The sequence below is a fragment of the Anomaloglossus baeobatrachus genome, chromosome 3 (assembly GCF_048569485.1).
Source record: "Anomaloglossus baeobatrachus isolate aAnoBae1 chromosome 3, aAnoBae1.hap1, whole genome shotgun sequence".
NCBI lineage: Eukaryota > Metazoa > Chordata > Amphibia > Anura > Aromobatidae > Anomaloglossus > Anomaloglossus baeobatrachus.
This window is the reverse complement of record NC_134355.1, coordinates 314,296,195-314,314,455: the sequence shown is the minus strand read 5'-3', so window position 1 is coordinate 314,314,455 and position 18,261 is coordinate 314,296,195. Positions and strand designations below refer to the sequence as shown.

General features: G+C 46.5%; 1 protein-coding gene across 2 annotated transcripts in view; it reads right to left on the bottom strand.

Moving 5' to 3' along the window:
* LOC142295227 (amine sulfotransferase-like) overlaps nt 1-18,261 on the bottom strand; it is a 79,164-nt gene that overhangs the window by 26,415 nt on the left and 34,488 nt on the right. For both annotated transcript variants that reach the window (XM_075338316.1, XM_075338317.1), the window contains exons 4-5: nt 14,410-14,536; nt 524-618 (exon numbers count right to left, since the gene is read on the bottom strand). In XM_075338316.1, the coding sequence (XP_075194431.1) occupies nt 524-618; nt 14,410-14,536 (222 nt within the window). The remainder of the gene's footprint in view (nt 1-523; nt 619-14,409; nt 14,537-18,261) is intronic.

Sequence of the window (18,261 nt, the reverse complement as noted above, 5' to 3'; positions counted from 1 at the left end):
TGCATCACTGTGTTGCTCCGTTAATTGCCTGCGTATCCAGCCCAGCAACCCCTGCCATCGCCTACTACTACCACCCCATCTGCCCTAAGGCCCAGCTCTACCTGTGGGGAGCTGCACCAACTAAGCTGCATCACCATCTGCCCTGGGGAGCCCCATCTCGCAGCGGGGGCACTTAACTTGCTGCATACCACAGGTGGCATAACGAATAAACTGTCATCATCCCCTTCCAATTCCCTAAATGACAGCGCCCCAGGAGCAGAACCGCCGCCCAGTAAGAAGTCACCCCAGGCCCCGGTGCGGGCATGTCACTGTCTTTAGATTGCATAGCAAGAATCTGCCGACAGATTTCTTTTAAATTAAAAAAATAGACATATATATTACCATGCATATTGGAAAAGAAAAGAAACTGGGCCTCACATTTGTCAGATTTTGTCTTTGGCAATAAAATCCTTATATAGGTACCAATTCCACTGGATGGCTCAGAATGAAAACATTTTTCGATAATGCAAACGATTTTAATTACCTTTTTCATGTCCTCATATGTCAAGAACAGTATGTCAAAATCATCTTTGTGCATGTAGAAGCCCCTTACATGATCAAACCACGAGCCACCGAAGACTGTAAAATAAGATAAATGTTATTATCATAAAATTTTTAAATATATGAGCAGGTTACAATTTCATTGATCACTTTTGCTTTAAACCTCTGCATGATTTTCAATTTTGTATATGTAACTTGAGGGATAACCGAAAGATTAGAAACAATCACTATTTCAGGAGGCACTATTGAGGAAACAGTGACCATCTGCAGTTTGTTGCTAAAGAAAGATTTAAAGGGATTTGTCACCGGTTTTTGTTATCCTATCTGAGAGCTGCATAATGTAGGGGCAGAGCTCCTGATTCCAGTGATGTGTAACTTCCTGGGATTTGTGCTGTAGGTTTCATAGAATCACTGTTTTATCTACTGTAATTCTAATGACTGAGAGCTTTCTGTGTACACTGTGCATAGGCAGAAAGCTACTAAACAATGACAGGGCATGGTTATACAGAGCTCTTGAATATGAAGGACTACATGGTAGAATTTTTATAAGGTCTTTATGGTAATAATTAGACATGAGTGAACCTGAGGTTTGACGTTCGGAGTTTGGGATCGGAAACTGCCTTCTAAAAAAACAAAGTTTCGTTTCGAAGTTTGAGTGAGTTACGAGTGCAAACCACTGAAGCGAGCAGCACAGTGCTTGGATATGAGTGATTCTCAGTCCTGTGCGAGCCGCTTACATTGCTTGAACAGTTCGCATTTGGGGTAAAAATAAACGTCATCAGATGCAGTGTGCACTCACAAACAAAAACCCGGCCCACCCACCTCTGGAAGTGTTCTGCTTATGGCTGGCTGCATGTGGATGGAGCCACGAACTGCCCAATTACTGACTTCCATTGAGGTTCAAATCAAGTCAGGGGCAAAAACCAAACTTTTTCAAGGTTCAAATGTACCTGGCGAACTGAACTTCCAAAGGTTTGCTCATCTCTAGTGATAATCTATTCATTATCAAACAGTGACTTTGTCAAAACTATAGCAAGTAGCCCAGAAAATAAGACATCACTGGAATCAGGGTCTCTGTCTCTACATAATGCTGATCTCAATGTGGTAAAGTTTTTGTGAGATATTCCATTTAAAAGGAAAGTGTGATCTATATTATTCACTTAGAACACCAAATATTGTAAAGAGTCCCTTTATTAAACACAAGTCCTATAAATCTCTAGACTCAGAAAAGTATAATATAAAATCAAATTTTATTCAATAGACACAAACAAAAATTAGAAAAGAGGGGTAGATAATGGTATATCACAGACAGTGACACATGGAAGTGGCATAAAATACAATGGCGGTAGATATATGTTGTTACATAGTATCTAAATGCTTCACTGCTGTGACTAGACCACAAATAGAAATTAGCAATATATCTGTTATTACTACAAAATATTGGAGTGTACAGCAATCAATTGATGCATAAAGTGCATAAACACTCAATGGAGATAAATATTCTATTGCCAGCAGATCAAATAACAAACAAGACCAATAGGTGGCATCAAGCTACACTAAATTAGAATATCTAAGGCCCTGTGCGCACTAGAAAATGGAATTTTCTTAAGAAAATTCCGCACCCACTGAAAGATTACCGTACCTGTAGTAAACTGCAGCAAACCGCACCCGAAAACCGCATACGGTTTTACCGCAGTTTGCTGCGGTTTTACCGCAAGTTTTCCGCAGGTTGTTCTCTGCGTTTTTTTACCATTATCTATGGCAAAAACCGCAGGTACCTGCGGAAAAGAAGTGACATTAATTCCTCAGTGGAAACTCCGCAGCAAAACCTGTTGGTGAAAAAAAAAAAAAAAAAAAAAAAAAAAAAAAAAAAAAAAAATCGCAGTGTGCGCACAGCATTTTTTTTCTTACCATAGGTTTTGCTGGGGAAGGACTGCAGCAAGCTTATGAACATTTTCTGCAGCAAAACCATGGCAAATCCACGGTAAAAAAAACCAATGTGCGCACAGTGCCTTATACCAATACTTGTTGTGATGGTTAAGGCATCAGCACCCCCTGATTTAGACTCCTTCTGAAAAAGCACTGTTGTGAAATGCACATCCGGGAGTGCTGCTGCCTTCACATGATTTGGTAATTGTATGTTGTAGGCAGCAGATTATGGCTATGTGCGCACAGTGCGTTTTTCGCGGCGTTTTTGCGCGTGCATTTTTGGCCTCAAAACTGCATGACTTTGCTTCTCCAGCAAAGTCTATGAATTTTCATTTTTGCTGTCCGCACACAACTTTTTTTTTTAAGCTGCGTTTTTGAGCTTGAAAAAAAAAAAAAAAAAAAAAATGGACATGTCAATTCTTTTCTGCGTTTTCCCCCCATACAATGCATTGGAGAAACGCAGCAAAACACAGAGATCAAAAACGCAGCAAAACGCACCAAATCGTGGTAAAAACGCATGCGTTTGACGCGTTTTTTCTGACGGGGGTGCGTTTTTATTGGCCAAAAACACAGTGTCAAAAAAACGCAGCGTGCGCACATAGCCTATCAGCGATATTCTCCAAGCGTGCAGCACAGTAACTGATGGTTTTATTCAGGAACAATCAGGAACAAATATAATCAGCTTCATAAATCAGCAAGTAATCATTTCTGTGTATGTCTCTGCAGCATCTGCAGATAGCTTCTCATATAGTTACTTACAGAAATTGAGGGCAGCAGTTGTAACCTGCCCAGGCCAAGGAACTAATGCACTAGCAGGATGCAACAAGTCCCCCAGTAAGGTGGAAGCATCACAGATGCAAAGGAAGCAAATCACACACACCTCCAATTGATGGAGGAGTCGATTGCTGGATGATAAAATTGCACACAAGTGGCTTGTATAGGGCGCCGTTCTCACATGTAGGTGCACAGTAACTGGTAAGCAGCCTATTAGTCACACCCATACAATTCAACCAGGCAGACTGTGCCACAGTACCACACAGGGACGGGAACGCCAATATACAAGGCCTAACATTAAGGGGCCTGGCTGCATACTGTATAAAATGTTATGTGCAAAAACATATATATAAAATATATATGAGGTATTGGATGGTATTACGGCTTGAATACAGTTGCCCACAACCCACGTCACGGGTCCTCATGCTATACCCACATATATATTTCGATAGTACGTCAAAACGCGTTGTCTGAGATATACATCTAAAAGAATATTTTTTGTCTGTCAGACATACGTAAGATGGCTTTTTATCCTTTTTGAAATAAAAGTTAATTTTTAAACTACAAGACCGCCTATTTGAGTAATACGCTGAATAAAAAAACCCTTTCCTGGATATTGACCTCTGAGTGTGCTTCCACTCCCCTTATCCATGCTGAGTTCTCCGCAGTCTGCAGCCATTTGATCAGACATTGGATTGGGGTAAGCTGGCTTTTGTTTTTCCTTTTTGGATCTTAAAAAGTGGTGAGTAAATGTGATAGGTTTCCAACAACATGTGATCTCAGAGGTAATCAGCAGGCTAGCAGATTTTAACTCTTGCTAGCCTGACCATTAATGAGCACACAGCTGGTCGAAGCCAGAGCCTGCCCATGTAACTCAGAAACACCAGAAAAACCATTGTGTGTGGTGTCAGAATCTGTAATGTGAACAGTGTCTGATGCTGCCATGATGCTTGGCGAGTTTTGACCAAAACTCCGTGTGACAAGTCACAGCGGTGAAGCATTTAGATACTATTTGACAACATTTATTTACCGCCATTGTATTCTATGTCATTTCCATGTGTTCTATGTCTGTGATATACCATTATCTACCCCATTTTTTAAAATTTGTTTATGTATGTTATGTATAAAGTTTGTTTTTTATATTATACTTTTCTGAGTCTATAAATTTATAGGACTTATTATTCACTAGTTAATATTATATATACTGATATGCAGCATATTCCATGCTGTTTTTATGTTCTGCTTTTTATTCTATTTTTTTTCTATTTATGTACAGGATTATATGAGAGCCATTTTTCTGAAGATGCTAATATCATTTAGAGATATATTTTACAGCAGCTGCATGACCATAGGGAATACAAGAATATATTAACTGATGTCCAGGGGAGGGTATTTAAACATAAAAAGTACAAAAATAGAATAAAGTAAATCTTTTAAAATAATTAAAAAATATGTCCAACTTGAAAGCTTCAATTATACAGTACGTCATTTTCTGAGGACACGTTCCTTACAATCTGAAATCAAGTGCCTGGTCTTTAAGATGATCCTTATGACATAGCACAAGATGGAAATGTTTATCACAATATATTACAAATATTTCTTAATGGGAGGTTATATAGCTAAAAAATGATAGTCATTATAATAATTCTTTTTAATTAATAGTAGCACTGATTCTGAGGCTACTTATTGATAATTATCACTGGTCAACAAAAAAAAATTTCTGTATCTGGTTTGAAAATGGGTGGTTTTAACTAATTTTGGGGTGCTGATTTCAGTGGAAAAGTCAGATTCTTTCTATCATGTCACATTTAATAGATACACATCATTTTAAGAAAAATAAGAAAATATTAGACCTTCTTAAAAGCTACACTATCAATGGCATAAAGTCATAATGATGACTCAAAGTCAAAATAATAGCAATAGCATTTAAATTATATACTTTCAGCTTAATTGCTATCAAAATCCAAATTCTAATTTCATGTTGTTTGGGCAAAATGGGCTGATGAGGCTTTCCTTTTGTATGTATTCTCATCTATCTCCCTACACAATATCCAGCAGTAGTCGCCCATCATTGTAGGATTCCAGCGTACTTGGTAGCATTTCTCCATGCTAAGAATGTCCTGGTGAAAACACTCACTTTGTTCATCACTAACAGAACCCAAGTTTTCTGGAAAAAAGTCAAGGTGCGAATGTAAAAAAATGAATTTTCATTGACATTCTACAGCCCATTTCTTTGTAGTTTTGCAATAACTCATTGACTATGGAAACATAGTCATCATCTTTATTGTTACCCAAGAATCCATCAACAATTGCTTTGAAGGAGGACCAAGCAGATGACTCATGCTTCTTAGTTTTGACTCGAATGTTTCACCTTTTAGCAATTTCCTGATTTGAGGTCCAATGAATATACCTTCTTTTAACTTAGAGATACAAAACAAAGTTGTCAGCTCACCTCCTCCAGTTCTCCAGTATCCTTACAGCAGCCTGAACTTTGTATGGGCAACCGTATGAAGACAAAAGACGTATATGTCCGGCGCTTGTAAGGAACCAGCTGGATGTAGATCGTATAAAATGTCCAAATTTCTTAGAAAAGATTAAAATTACAAAACAGGAGCAGTCATGACAAACCCCTATAAGATTAGATGTCCCCACTAACCATCTAGTCTTATAGGGGTTTGTCATGACTGTTCCTGTTTTGTAATTTTAATCTTTTCTAATAAATTTGGACATTTTATACGATCTACATCTAGATGGTTCCTTACAAGTGTGACGCCCTGGACTAGCCAGGTAGTCACAGTTAGGCCCCGCACAACACCAGTCCCCTAACAAGGTGACAGCAGCCAACCATTAAAACCTGGTCACCTCCCTCAGTGCTTGTTGTTCATGCCAGGGGGCAGAGCCAGGCGGTTGGTCATGCCCACCAAGAGTTCAGAGAACCTGAGGCAGGAAACAAGTGGAGTTGTTAGTCTGAGTTCAGTCAGTCTAGTCCTGAAGTTCAAGTCTAGAGGTCAGGCCTGTGTGTCAGGTATGCAACTCACTGACAGGTGCCAGGGTAGAAGCCCTGGTACCTTTGGCTAGGAGGCATACGGAGGCCTCTGTCTGCAGGAGCCGGGAAGACGGCTCGGTGGAACCGAGATGGACCAGGACAGGGTAGTGGCCCACCGGTACCAACCCGGGGAACTAACACGGAAACTGGAGCACAAAGGGAGGTACTCAGACCCTGAAGCTAGGTCAGGAAACTACTGGGGACTAGCTAATTAACTGATTGAGGCTAGGACTTTAGGTCATTTCCCACCCAAAGTCCTGAAAGAAGACAACAGCCCAACGAGGGGGATAGAAAGCCACCGCCATGGCAGAGAGATCCCAGGGGCCAGCGTCTGCAGGCAAAGGGCTCCTCCGACAACCACAAGCCGGAGAGCGGACTCCTGACGCTGCAGGCGCAGGTAGTCCACCATCACAAAACAGGTGCATGAGAAAGACAAAGACCACCAACTGGGTGGGGGACCAGACTGCAGCTGGCTTTGGGCACCGACCACCATCACCTTGGTTTACCAGAGACTTGTGTGTTTACTAATCATGAGTACATCAGTGTCCTCCGGCCGCCCATCTTCCTGCACCAGCCTAAGCCCATCGGGTCCCGGGGCCACCACCGCTACCCACGGAGGAGTTAACAACTTGCTGCGCAACATCTCCCCCGAGTGCCTCGTAACTGCAGCGGTGGTATCCACTTTCACCACATCCCGTGGATGGCGTCATGAACTTGACATGGCTCCGGCCGTACACCTACGTCCCCGAAACCACCAGACCTCCCCTCTTTATTGGAGTTACCGCAGGACCCCCGGGTCCGAAGACGCTCAAGCCACCCACCGGTAGGCCCGTACCCAAGCGGCTCGGTAGCTGCCAAGTACAGGGGCGGCACACCTCCGAACCTAGCATCAGGAACAGGATACTTACCCATTCGCTTACCTAGTGAAGTGCGCCTTGAAGTTGAAGTCAGCGGTGACACATTGTAAAATTTTCAGAATCCGCCATCTTGCCGCCATCTTTTGGCGCAAAGTTTCCCGCCAAAGCCGTATTCCCCGCGAAAAGAGCACGAGAGTTGAAGCCCTGCCCCCTGGGAACACGGCCGTGCCGAAAAGCCGGAAGTCGCAAAACGAAACTTACTGGTCGGCTGGAGGAATGCCACGAAAAGAACAAGGGGTAGAAGTGGGAAGAGCTGATGTAACCGCGGCTGATAAGTGCAGGGATGCCAGGACTCTGCAGACACACGTTCCTGGATCTAGTGGCAAGATGTGCCAGAAGTTCCAGGGCAAGGTCCACTCCGTATTGGCGGAGTGGACATCGGAGATGAAGGGTCTGGTCGCAACCGTTCGGGTATGCGAAGTGGAGGTGGTCTCAGAGGAGCAGGTAAGCAGTGACCCACGCCCCTATGTTCCCCAGGAACCGGCCTGCCTCCTTGGTTTTTTTCTAGTCTTGAGGCTGCAATTCACATGCTTGTAATGTTGCATGTTTATTGAATATTTGTCACAGCTCAGTTTTTTGTTTTTTTTTGTCTGTTTTCTTGCTTTAATGCAAGTTGGGGGTGCAGCCCTCCTGATACTGAGGCTGAACAATTACCTGCTTCTCACTTTTTGCTGTGTATTTAATCTGGGACCCAGCTAACCACTTTACCATCCATATTGAAGTTTTGACATGACACTAGTCAGGTACAGAATATGTTTTTAACTTTAGTAGGTTAGGGACTGTCTCAGATGGGTACACCGTGACGAGGTGAGACAGCTTCTTACCTTTTTGCAAAAATGTATATACTAAGTACCCTGTTTATTAAGCACTTGCAATTTATTTATTTATAGTCATGGTATTTTTTCTACAATTTTCTCCTTGGTTTTTTTCTAGTCTTGAGGCTGCAATTCACATGCTTGTAATGTTGCATGTTTATTGAATATTTGTCACAGCTCAGTTTTTTGTTTTTTTTTGTTTTGTTTTTTTTTGAGGGACCCAGCCTGCTGCCATCCAGCAAGCCACCTCCCTAACTGTCCATGCCCACGACCAACGCCCTGACTGACCCGTTACCCCTGTCACCGGTAGCGGAGCCCGCAGCGTCTGTGGGAGAGGGCCCAAACCTGGGACCCCCGGGCCTTACCTTTGTCACTATCCTGGCACCTGTTTCGGCTTCCATCCCAGCCGCACCGATGATGACATCTCCTCCGGCCCCGAGCATGACCGCAACAGAGATGACGACGGCTCTGGCAGTCCGCCAGGCCGCAACGGAGGCGATCCTCGCCCAGAAGTCGACTGCAGCGGCGACGCTAGTCGCTCCCAAGTACCCAGTCCCGGCTGTAGAGCGGCTGGAGTGCCCCTGCAGAGAGGAGGAGCAGGTTACTGAGCAGTGGGGCCCACGACAGAGTATAAGTCCGGTCGTAGCCGGCGCCGAGGGCATCCGAGTGAGCCTGACTCCTGGGCAGGAAGGGGAGTATAGAGTCCGTGCCCTGTGCTGAGAGCGGCAGCAACGGCAGCTGCGCCACGAGATTGCTGTTTAAAGAAGAAGAATGTTAAGTGGTAGCGGTTCCCGGCTACCTCACTACCCATCCCCGTTGGGACTATGTTGAAGTTCACATAATTTTTTTGATATTTTATAACAAGAGACACGGCCAAAAACTTGCAGGCCACCCAAAAACTATTGGGCCTTGTAAATAGCCCTTGGACCACCCTTTTCATGTCCTACAGTCTCCGGAGAGGCTGGTTGGAAAAAGGGCCTGCGGCAGAGTAGGCCGGGGTCCCGTCACCATGGAAACTGGTGACTACCCTCCGGGTCAAGTGTCCCCTGGACATGGGGCCTCTGAAAGACTGCTGGGTAAGGAACTTATTACCCGGCCTGTGTGGGCAACACTCGGACCCAAACCCGTTTCCTGGACTGAGGAAAAGGGGTGCTGACCTGGTTTTTAGAGGCAGCATCAAGGCTAGATTTGCTTGGGTGGTAAAAATTAAAAGGACCCGGTCCCGTCCCATTCCCGGTTAATAAAAATGTTTGTAACGTTTAAGCAAAATGCCTACCGCAAGGGATGAATACAATGTCTCATTGAAATGTAAATATGTTAGTATACCTGTACATGTTCTAAAATCTTTTATCTTTTTCAGTTCAGAAAAATAAACGGTGGTGGTCGGACAGCCCGCGGATAGTCTGTGGTTAACCAAGGGGGAGTGTGACGCTCTGGACTACCCAGGTAGTCACAGTTAGGCCCCGCACAACACCAGACCCCTAACAAGGTGACAACAGCCAAACATTAAAAACCTGGTCACCTCTCTCAGTGCTTGATGGACACACCAGGAGGCGGAGCCAGGTGGTTGGCCATGCCCACCGAGGAGTTCAGAGAGCCTGAGACAGGAAACAAGTGGAGTTGCTAGTCTGAGTTCAGTCAGTCTAGTCCTGAAGTTCAAGTCTAGAGGTCAGGCCTGTGTGTCAGGTCTGCAACTCACTGACAGGTGCCAGGATAGGAGGGCTGGTACATTTGGCTAGGAGGCATACGGAGCCCTCTGTCTGCAGGAGCCAGGAAGACGTCTCGGTGGAACCGAGGTGGACCGGGACAGGGTAGTGGCCCACCGGTACCGACCCGGGGAATCGACCCAGAAACCGGAGCACAAAGGGGGGTACTCAGACCCTGAAGCTAGGTCCAGAAACTTCTGGGGACTAGCTAATTAACTGATTGAGGCTAGGACTTTAGGTCATTTCCCACCCAAAGTCCCGAAAGAAGACAACAGCCCAAGGAGGGGGATAGAAAGCCACTGCCACGTCAGAGACATCCCACGGGCCAGCGTCTGTGGGCAAAGGGCTCCTCCGACAACCACAAGCCAGGGAGCGGACTCCTGATGCTGCAGGCGCAGGTAGTCCACCATCACAAAACAGGTGCAGGAGAAAGACAGAGACCACCAACCGGGTGGGGGACCAGACTGCAGCCAGCTGCGGGCACCGACCGACCATTGGTTTACCAGAGACTTGTGTGTTTACTAATCGTGAGTACATCAGTGCCCTCCGGCCACCCATCTCCCGGCACCAGCCTAAGCCCATCGGGTCCCGGGGCCACCACCCCTACCCACGGAGGGTTTAACAACTTTCTGCGCAACGTCTCCCCCGGGTGCCCCATACCTGTAGCGGTGGTGTCCACCTTCACCACATCCCGTGGGTGGCATCAAGAACTTGACACGGCCCGGGCCGTACACCTACGTCCCCGAAACCGCCAGACTTCCCCTCTTTATCGGAGTGACCGCTGGACCCCTGGGTCTGGAGACGCTCGAGCCACCCACCGGAAGGCCCGGACCCGAGCGGCTCGGTAGCTGCCGAGCACGGGGGCGGCCCACAAGCGCCGGACATATACTTCTTTTTCCTTTAACTTGGCTGCATTCAATTTTGGAAACCTAGCAACCTAATGATTGAATGCCTGACCCTCTTTATCAAGAGCTTTTACAAACTTCTTGATCAACCCCAGCTTTATATGTAGAGGCAGTAGAATTATTTTGCTTGGATCAACTAGTGGGATATATTTGACATTTTCCTTTCCAGGAACATACAATTTCCTCACAGGCCATTCCTTGACTGTGTAGCGGTTTTTGGTGTCTCGGCTGTCCCTCAGACACAAAAAGCAGCAGAATTTAGTAAAACCACCCTGTAAACCTAAAAGCAGAGCAACAACTTTTAAATCACAGCAAATCTGCCATTAATGATCTTTATATTTCACAATTTTGTTTTTGTTTTCTTTTTTTGTAAACTTTCCACACACAAAGCAGAAGTTATAAGGATGGTTTACGCAACAACGTCGACATTGAGCATTTGCCATTTTGATATTTCGCTGTAATTAAATAAAACAAGAATTTTAAAAGGGTCTCACCAATGCTAAGAAATATACCAGAACTCTATGATTGCACATTTATATACCGTTTAGACATTTCACTCATTCCCAAGATTACATATGATTGTGCAATACCATTTCATTGAGCAATACCACAGAAGCAAGCTAAATCACATTACGCAATATCATTCATATAGGACGCCTGCCCTCTGGTGACTAGCTTATACACTATAGCTTATTACACTGGATATTACACCAAAATGAATACTATCACATGCTTAGGAGCACTTTGCACGCTGCGACATCGCAGGCCGATGCTGCGATGCCGAGCGCGATAGTCCCTGCCCCCGTTGCAGCAGCGATATCCTTGTGATAGCTGACGTAGTGAACATTATCGCTACGGCAGCTTCACATGGACTCACCTGTCCTGCGACCGTCGCTCTGGCCGGCGACCCGCCTCCTTGTTAAGGGGGTGGGTCGTGCGGCGTCACTGCGACGTCACATGGCAGGCGGCCAATAGGAGCGGAGGGGCGGAGATGAGCAGGATGTAAACATCCCGCCCACCTCCTTCCTTCCGCATATCCTACGGAAGCCGCAGTGACGCCGGTAGGAGATGTTCCTCGCTCCTGCGGCTTCACACACAGCGATGTGTGCTGCCACAGGAGCGAGGAACAATATCAGACTGTCGCGTCAGCGTAATTATTGATTATGCCGACGCTGCACCGATGATACGATTACGACGCTTTTGCGCTCGTTAATCGTATCATCGAGCCTTTACACACTACGATGTCGCATGCGATGCCGGAAGTGCGTCATTTTCAATTTGACCCCACCGACATCGCACCTGCGATGTCGTAGTGTGCAAAGCCCGCCTAAGTCGGTGAATCAATCATTTCAAACAAAAAAAAAAAAGAGGCATTGCGGTGACAAAGCAAGTACACAAAATACATTTCAAAATCTGCAATATCTAAAAAATCTTACGTGATACACCATTTCTGACTGTATATTTGGAATCTGGAGGCAAAAATTCATATGATTTGTTATATTACAAACCAAATGCAATTTTGTTGTTGACCAATGTTACTCATCTAAATAGCTGTTTAGTTTATTTGCCCATAAACTCTTGTGGATTATGATAAGAAAAATATTTTTAGCTGCCTATGGTTCTATTTAACACTACTATTCCAATGTCAATATGATTTGACTAAAGGCCACTTTACACATAGAAATAAATCTGCGGCAGATCTGTGGTTGCAGTGAAATTGTGGACAATCAGTGTCAGGTTTGTGGCTGTGTACAAATGGAACAATATGTCCATGATTTCACTGCAACCACAGATCTGCCAAAGATTTATCTCTGTGTGTGACGGGGCCTTAATACTAGTGATGCATGTATCTCTATTCTTACTTTTATAATGATGGATACAACAATAAAACTCCAATGTATCATTATAAGTTAACTTTTTCCCTCCTGTGTCATTGGTATCTGAATGACTGATCCAGTAAAGCATTTTCCTATATACCGTATTTTTCGCTTTATAAGACGCACCTGATTATAAGACGCACCCCCAAATTTGGTGAAGGAATAGAGAATTTTTTAATAAATGGGGTCCGTCTTATAATGCCAGTGTCCGTCTAACAAATAATATAGGGTATATGTCCCTCATAGCCCCCTCATCCTAAAATTAGCCCCCTTAATCTGGATATGGCCAACCTTATATTGAACACGTCCCCCAGTGATGCCACATTTCCCCTATGCCTGGCACACATCCTCTATGGCTGGCACACGGCCCCTGTGGCTGGCACACAGGCCCACTCTGGCTGGCACACAGGTCCACTGTGGCTGGCATACAGGCCCACTGTGGCTGGCATACAGGCCCACTGTGGCTGGCATACAGGCCCACTGTGGCTGGCATACAGGCCCACTCTTGTAGGCACACAGGTCCACTGTGGCTGGCATACAGGCCCACTGTGGCTAGCATACAGGCCCACTGTGGCTGGCATACAGGCCCACTGTGGCTGGCATACAGGCCCACTGTGGCAGGCAGACAGGCCCACTGTGGCAGGCAGACAGGCCCACTGTGGCAGGCATACACGTCCACTCTAGCAGGCACACAGGCCCACTGTGGCTGGTATACAGGCCCACTGTGGCTGGCATACAGGCCCACTGTGGCTGGCATACAGGCCCACTGTGGCTGGCATACAGGCCCACTCTAGCAGGCAGACAGGCCCACTGTGGCAAGCAGACAGGCCCACTGTGGCAGGCATACAGGCCCCCTGTGGCAGGCATACAGGCCCACTGTGGCTGGCATACAGGCCCACTCTAGCAGGCAGACAGGCCCACTGTGGCAGGCAGACAGGCCCACTGTGGCAGGCAGACAGGCCCACTGTGGCAGGCAGACAGGCCCACTGTGGCAGGCACACAGGCCCACTGTGGCAGGCACACAGGCCCACTGTGGCAGGCACACAGGCTCACTGTGGCAGGCACACAGGCCCACTGTGGCAGTCACACATCACCCTCTGTTACATATCACCCCCATTTTGCTGCTTTTAGTAAAATAAACTCTTTCCTTACCTTCTGCAGCACTGTCCTGTCTCGTGTGTTCCTCCTCGGGGTTGAGCTCCTCCTGTCTCCTGCACTTCCTACTTCCTGGTTCTAGTGCAGGTCATGTGATCAGGACAGCAGAGAGATATCTCTGCGTTCCTAATCACAGCAGCAGGAGGAAGACCGGGCAGACACGCTGGAGGAGGTGAGTGAAGAGTTTATTATTTTACTATGGGCAGCAGCATGGGGGCCATATCTAACACAGGGGGAGGGGGGATCCTGTGCAATCAAAGGTAAGCACAGGCAGATAATATGCACAGCTCCCCCAGCCCATCAGCGCAATGCAGTTTCAGCACCACGCTTCTGATGGACAGCGGTTGTGCATATTATATGAGCGGGAGCAGGAGATCAAACGCTGCCGCTCCCAGCTTTCCCTGCCCCCAGCAGCCCCCAGCACCGCTCCAGAGCTGCCCGCACCTCCACTGGACTCTGTATATATATACACCCCCCCCCCGTATTTTCGGATTATAAGACGCACCCCCTACTTTCCCCCAAAATTTGGGGGAACAAAAGTGCGTCTTATAAAGCGAAAAATATGGTAAGTGTAAGCTGTGTCACAGAAGTAAAAGTGGCCTTAAGTTTACTTACAGAACACTTTAGTGTTAGTATTCATTTTGCATGTATAAAGGCTAAATAATTTTAAAACTTAAAAAAATACCATCATTGCATTGCTTTTAGTCATATGAAAAAAAATATTGCTTGCATGATTCTATATTACCTTTCCCTGATATGAAGAGGTCTATGAATATTTCCCAGTCTATTTTACATTTTAAGCTTGGATTCAATTTGTAAAAGTGGTACATGGACACAAGGACATCTTTTGGGTTTCGGCTCACATATATAATCTGGAAACAAAAAAAGAATAAATCTGAACTTTTGATTCAATTTGCTTATTTGTTGTTTTGCCTTACTTGGTGAGATGGATCCTCCAGGGCCAAGGTCTAGATGGGCCCAGGAGCGACAGTGCAGCAGGCAGATGAGGCACGCAGGAAATGGGTAGTAGAAGCACTGTAGGCTGCAGGTAGGCAGAAGACCAGGAAGCAGGTAGCAGAAGCACTGGAGACTGCAGACAGGTGACCGGGAAGCCAGTAGCACAAGCACTGGAGGCCACTGGCAAACAGCACACAGGAAAACTAACAGTATTACCGTATTTTCCGGACTATAAGACGCACTTTTTCCCCTAAATGTTGGGGGAAAGTGGGGGGTGCGTCTTATAGTCTGAATGTAGGGCTGCGAGGAATGAGGGTGCTGCAGTGGAGTGGGTCATCGGTGGCACGAGCAGTCTGTGCAGCCCCTGCCGTGATTCCGTGTGCCCGCTCATTTCATATGCATGCATCCTCCTGCTCATCATCTCTCAGCGCTGAAGCCGGCGCTGTCACGTGGGCGGGATGATGGGGGTGCGCGCATAGTAAACAGCCGGCCCGCGTGATCACCCATGGCAACTACAGCCTGGAGTGATCATGTGCAGCTGTATTCACTGCTCCCCGCACATCATCATCAGCGTGGGGGGCAGTGAATACTGTAAGTATACTCACCCGTCACTGTTCCTCTGCAGCACCGCGATGTCCTCCTGTCTGTCGGCCAGAATGATCTGTGTCGAGAGCGGTGAGCACAGGATGACGTCATCGCTGTGCGCGCTCTCCACACACATCAGCGGCCAGAGGACATCGCGATGCTGCAGGGATCGGTGACCGGCTCCACACAGGTCAGTGGCACAGGGAGGAAGATGATCAATGCTGTTGGGAGCTAGGAAAGATGAGTATAAAAGTTTATTATTTTTCTGTGCCATAGGATACAGACCGTAAACCAGGATGGGGTATATTATGAGCAGGATGGGGATATATGAGCAGGATGGGGGGTATATGAGCAGGATGGGGGGGTATATGAGCAGGATGGGGGGTATATGAGCAGGATGGGGGTATATGAGCAGGATGGGGGTATATGAGCAGGATGGGGGTATATAGCAGGATGGGGGTATATAGCAGGATGGGGGTATATGAGCAGGATGGGGGTATATGAGCAGGATGGGGGTATATGAGCAGGATGGGGATATTTATCAGGATGGAGATATTTATCAGGATGGGGGTATATTGCATGATGGGGGTATATGAGCAGGATGGGGGTATATGAGCAGGATGGGGGTATTTATCAGGATGAAGGTATATTGCAGGATGGGGGTATATGAGCAGGATGGGGGTATATGAGCAGGGTGGGTGTATATGATCAGGATGGGGATCATATACAAGGCAGGAGGATCATTACTAGGATGGGGTACCTTAATAGAGAATTTGGGGACATTACCCCCATAACAGTCTCAGCAGCAGATCCTCGCCCTATAACAGTATGTCATGACTACATTTTTTGCTTAAAATTTTATTTTCCTATTTTCCTCCTCTAAAACCAGGGTGCGTCTTAAGGGTGCTTTACATGAGACTAGCTATCGTGCGATGCATCGTCGGGGCCACTGTTTTCGTGACGCACATCCGGCATCATTCACGACGTGGTCTCGTGTGACACCTCCGAGCGACGCAGTATCGCTTACAAATCGTGAGTCGTGTACTCGTCGTTTACTTTCAAAATATCGTTTCTTTTTAATGGTGCCGGTTGTTCCTCGTTTCCGTGGCATCACACGTTGCTCCGTGTGACACCACGGGAATGATGAACACAGCTTACCTGCGTTCCACGGCACCCACCAGCTATGTGGAAGGAAGGAGGTGGGCGGGATGTTTACATCCCGCTCATCTCCGCCCCTCCGCTTCTATTAGCTGGCTGCCATGTGACGTCGCTGTGACGCCGAACGTACCTCCCACTTCAGGAAGTGGACGTTCGTCGCCCACAGCGAGGTCATCCGGAAGGTAAGTGCATGTGACAGGGGTTAAACAAGTTTGTGCGCCACGGCCAGCGATTTTGTGATGCAAAAACGACGGGGGCGGGAACAATCGCTCGTGCTATCGCACGATAGATCGACTCGTGTAAAGTGAGCATTATGGTCTGGTGCGTCTTTTAGTCCGAAAAATAGGGTAATACCAAGACCTAGTTATTTGTCTTGGTGAGCCTTATATAGGCCCAGGCAGATAACCACTTGGTAGCACGCTGTGCCATCTTCAAAGCCTGATGGAGAGGACAACAAAGTTCAGTGGACTTGAGTGAGGGGAAAAAAGCCTTATATCTGGGACAGATGTGTGACATTACCCCATCTCATCCTCTAAAGGCCGCTTTACATGCAACGACATCGCTAATGAGATGTCGTTGGGGTCACGGAATTAGTGACGCACATCCGGCCTCGTTAGCTACGTCTTTGCATGTGACACGTACGAGCGACCGCTAACGATCGAAAATACTCACCTTATCGTTGATCGGTGACACGCTGTCCAGTTACCAAATATCATTGCTTTTGCAGGACGCTGGTTGTTCATCGTTCCTGCGGCAGCACACATCGCTATGTGTGACACCGCAGGAACGAGGAACCTCACCTTACCTGCGGCCGCCGGCAATGAGGAAGGAAGGAGGTGGGCGGGATGTTCATCTCACTCATCTCCGCCCCTCTGCTTTGATTGGGCGGCCGCTTAGTGACGTCTCTATGATGCCGAACGAACCACCCCCTTAGAAAGGAGGCGGTTCGCCGGTCACAGCGACGTCGCTAGGCAGGTAAGTAATGTGACGGGTCCGAGCAATGTTGTGTGCCATGGGCAGCGATTTACCCGTGACGCACAACCGACGGGGGCGGGTACACTCGCTAGCGATCTCGCTAGCGAGATCGCAGCGTGTAAAGCGGCCTTAAGTGCCCCTCCCAGATGAGTTCATAACAGACAAAAGCAGTTGCTTAGCATGAAATCTTTTGAGCAAGAGTGGAGCATTTATGTACTTTTTTGGCACCCACCATCTTTCCTCAGGAGTGTATACTTTTCAGTCTATCAAGTAGGAGAGATTACCATGAACCTTCTTACAGTCCAGAATTTGGTTGATTTCATACTCTGTATCTGGATTAGAAGCAGAAGCAGGGCAGACTTGATAGTAAGAAAGAATCAATTGAGGACCAGTGGACATAGTAAAGAAACATGAAAGGCATTAAGGAATTTCAGAGTAGGAGGTAGTTTAAGACGGAAGGTGACCAGGTTCATTTGCTCAATATTTGGAATGGGCAGCAGCTATATTATTAGCTCATACCTCAGTCCAGATGTTATGGATGGATGTCCTGATACTATTCATAGCAGGAAGTAGGCTTTTATCTGGCATAGAGGGAGATGAGGTTTGTGACCAATTTCCCAGAAGATTCTGAAACACAACTGTTATGAGTGAAATCAGCCCAAGGAAGCAGTTCTGACTCGTTATTTTGATGGGAGGAAATTTGTAAGTACTGTTCCATGGATTGGTTAACTCTTTCAGCCTGCCAATTATTTTGAGGGCAAAAAACTGAGGAACAGTCCAGTTACATTTTTTTGTTCTTGCATAGCACCCTCCAGAATGTGGAAACAAATTGCACACCACAGTCAGAGACAATATGAGCTGGAAGACCATGTAGTCGGAACATTTCTTTAAAAACTCTTGAACAAATGGAAGACCAGGCAAG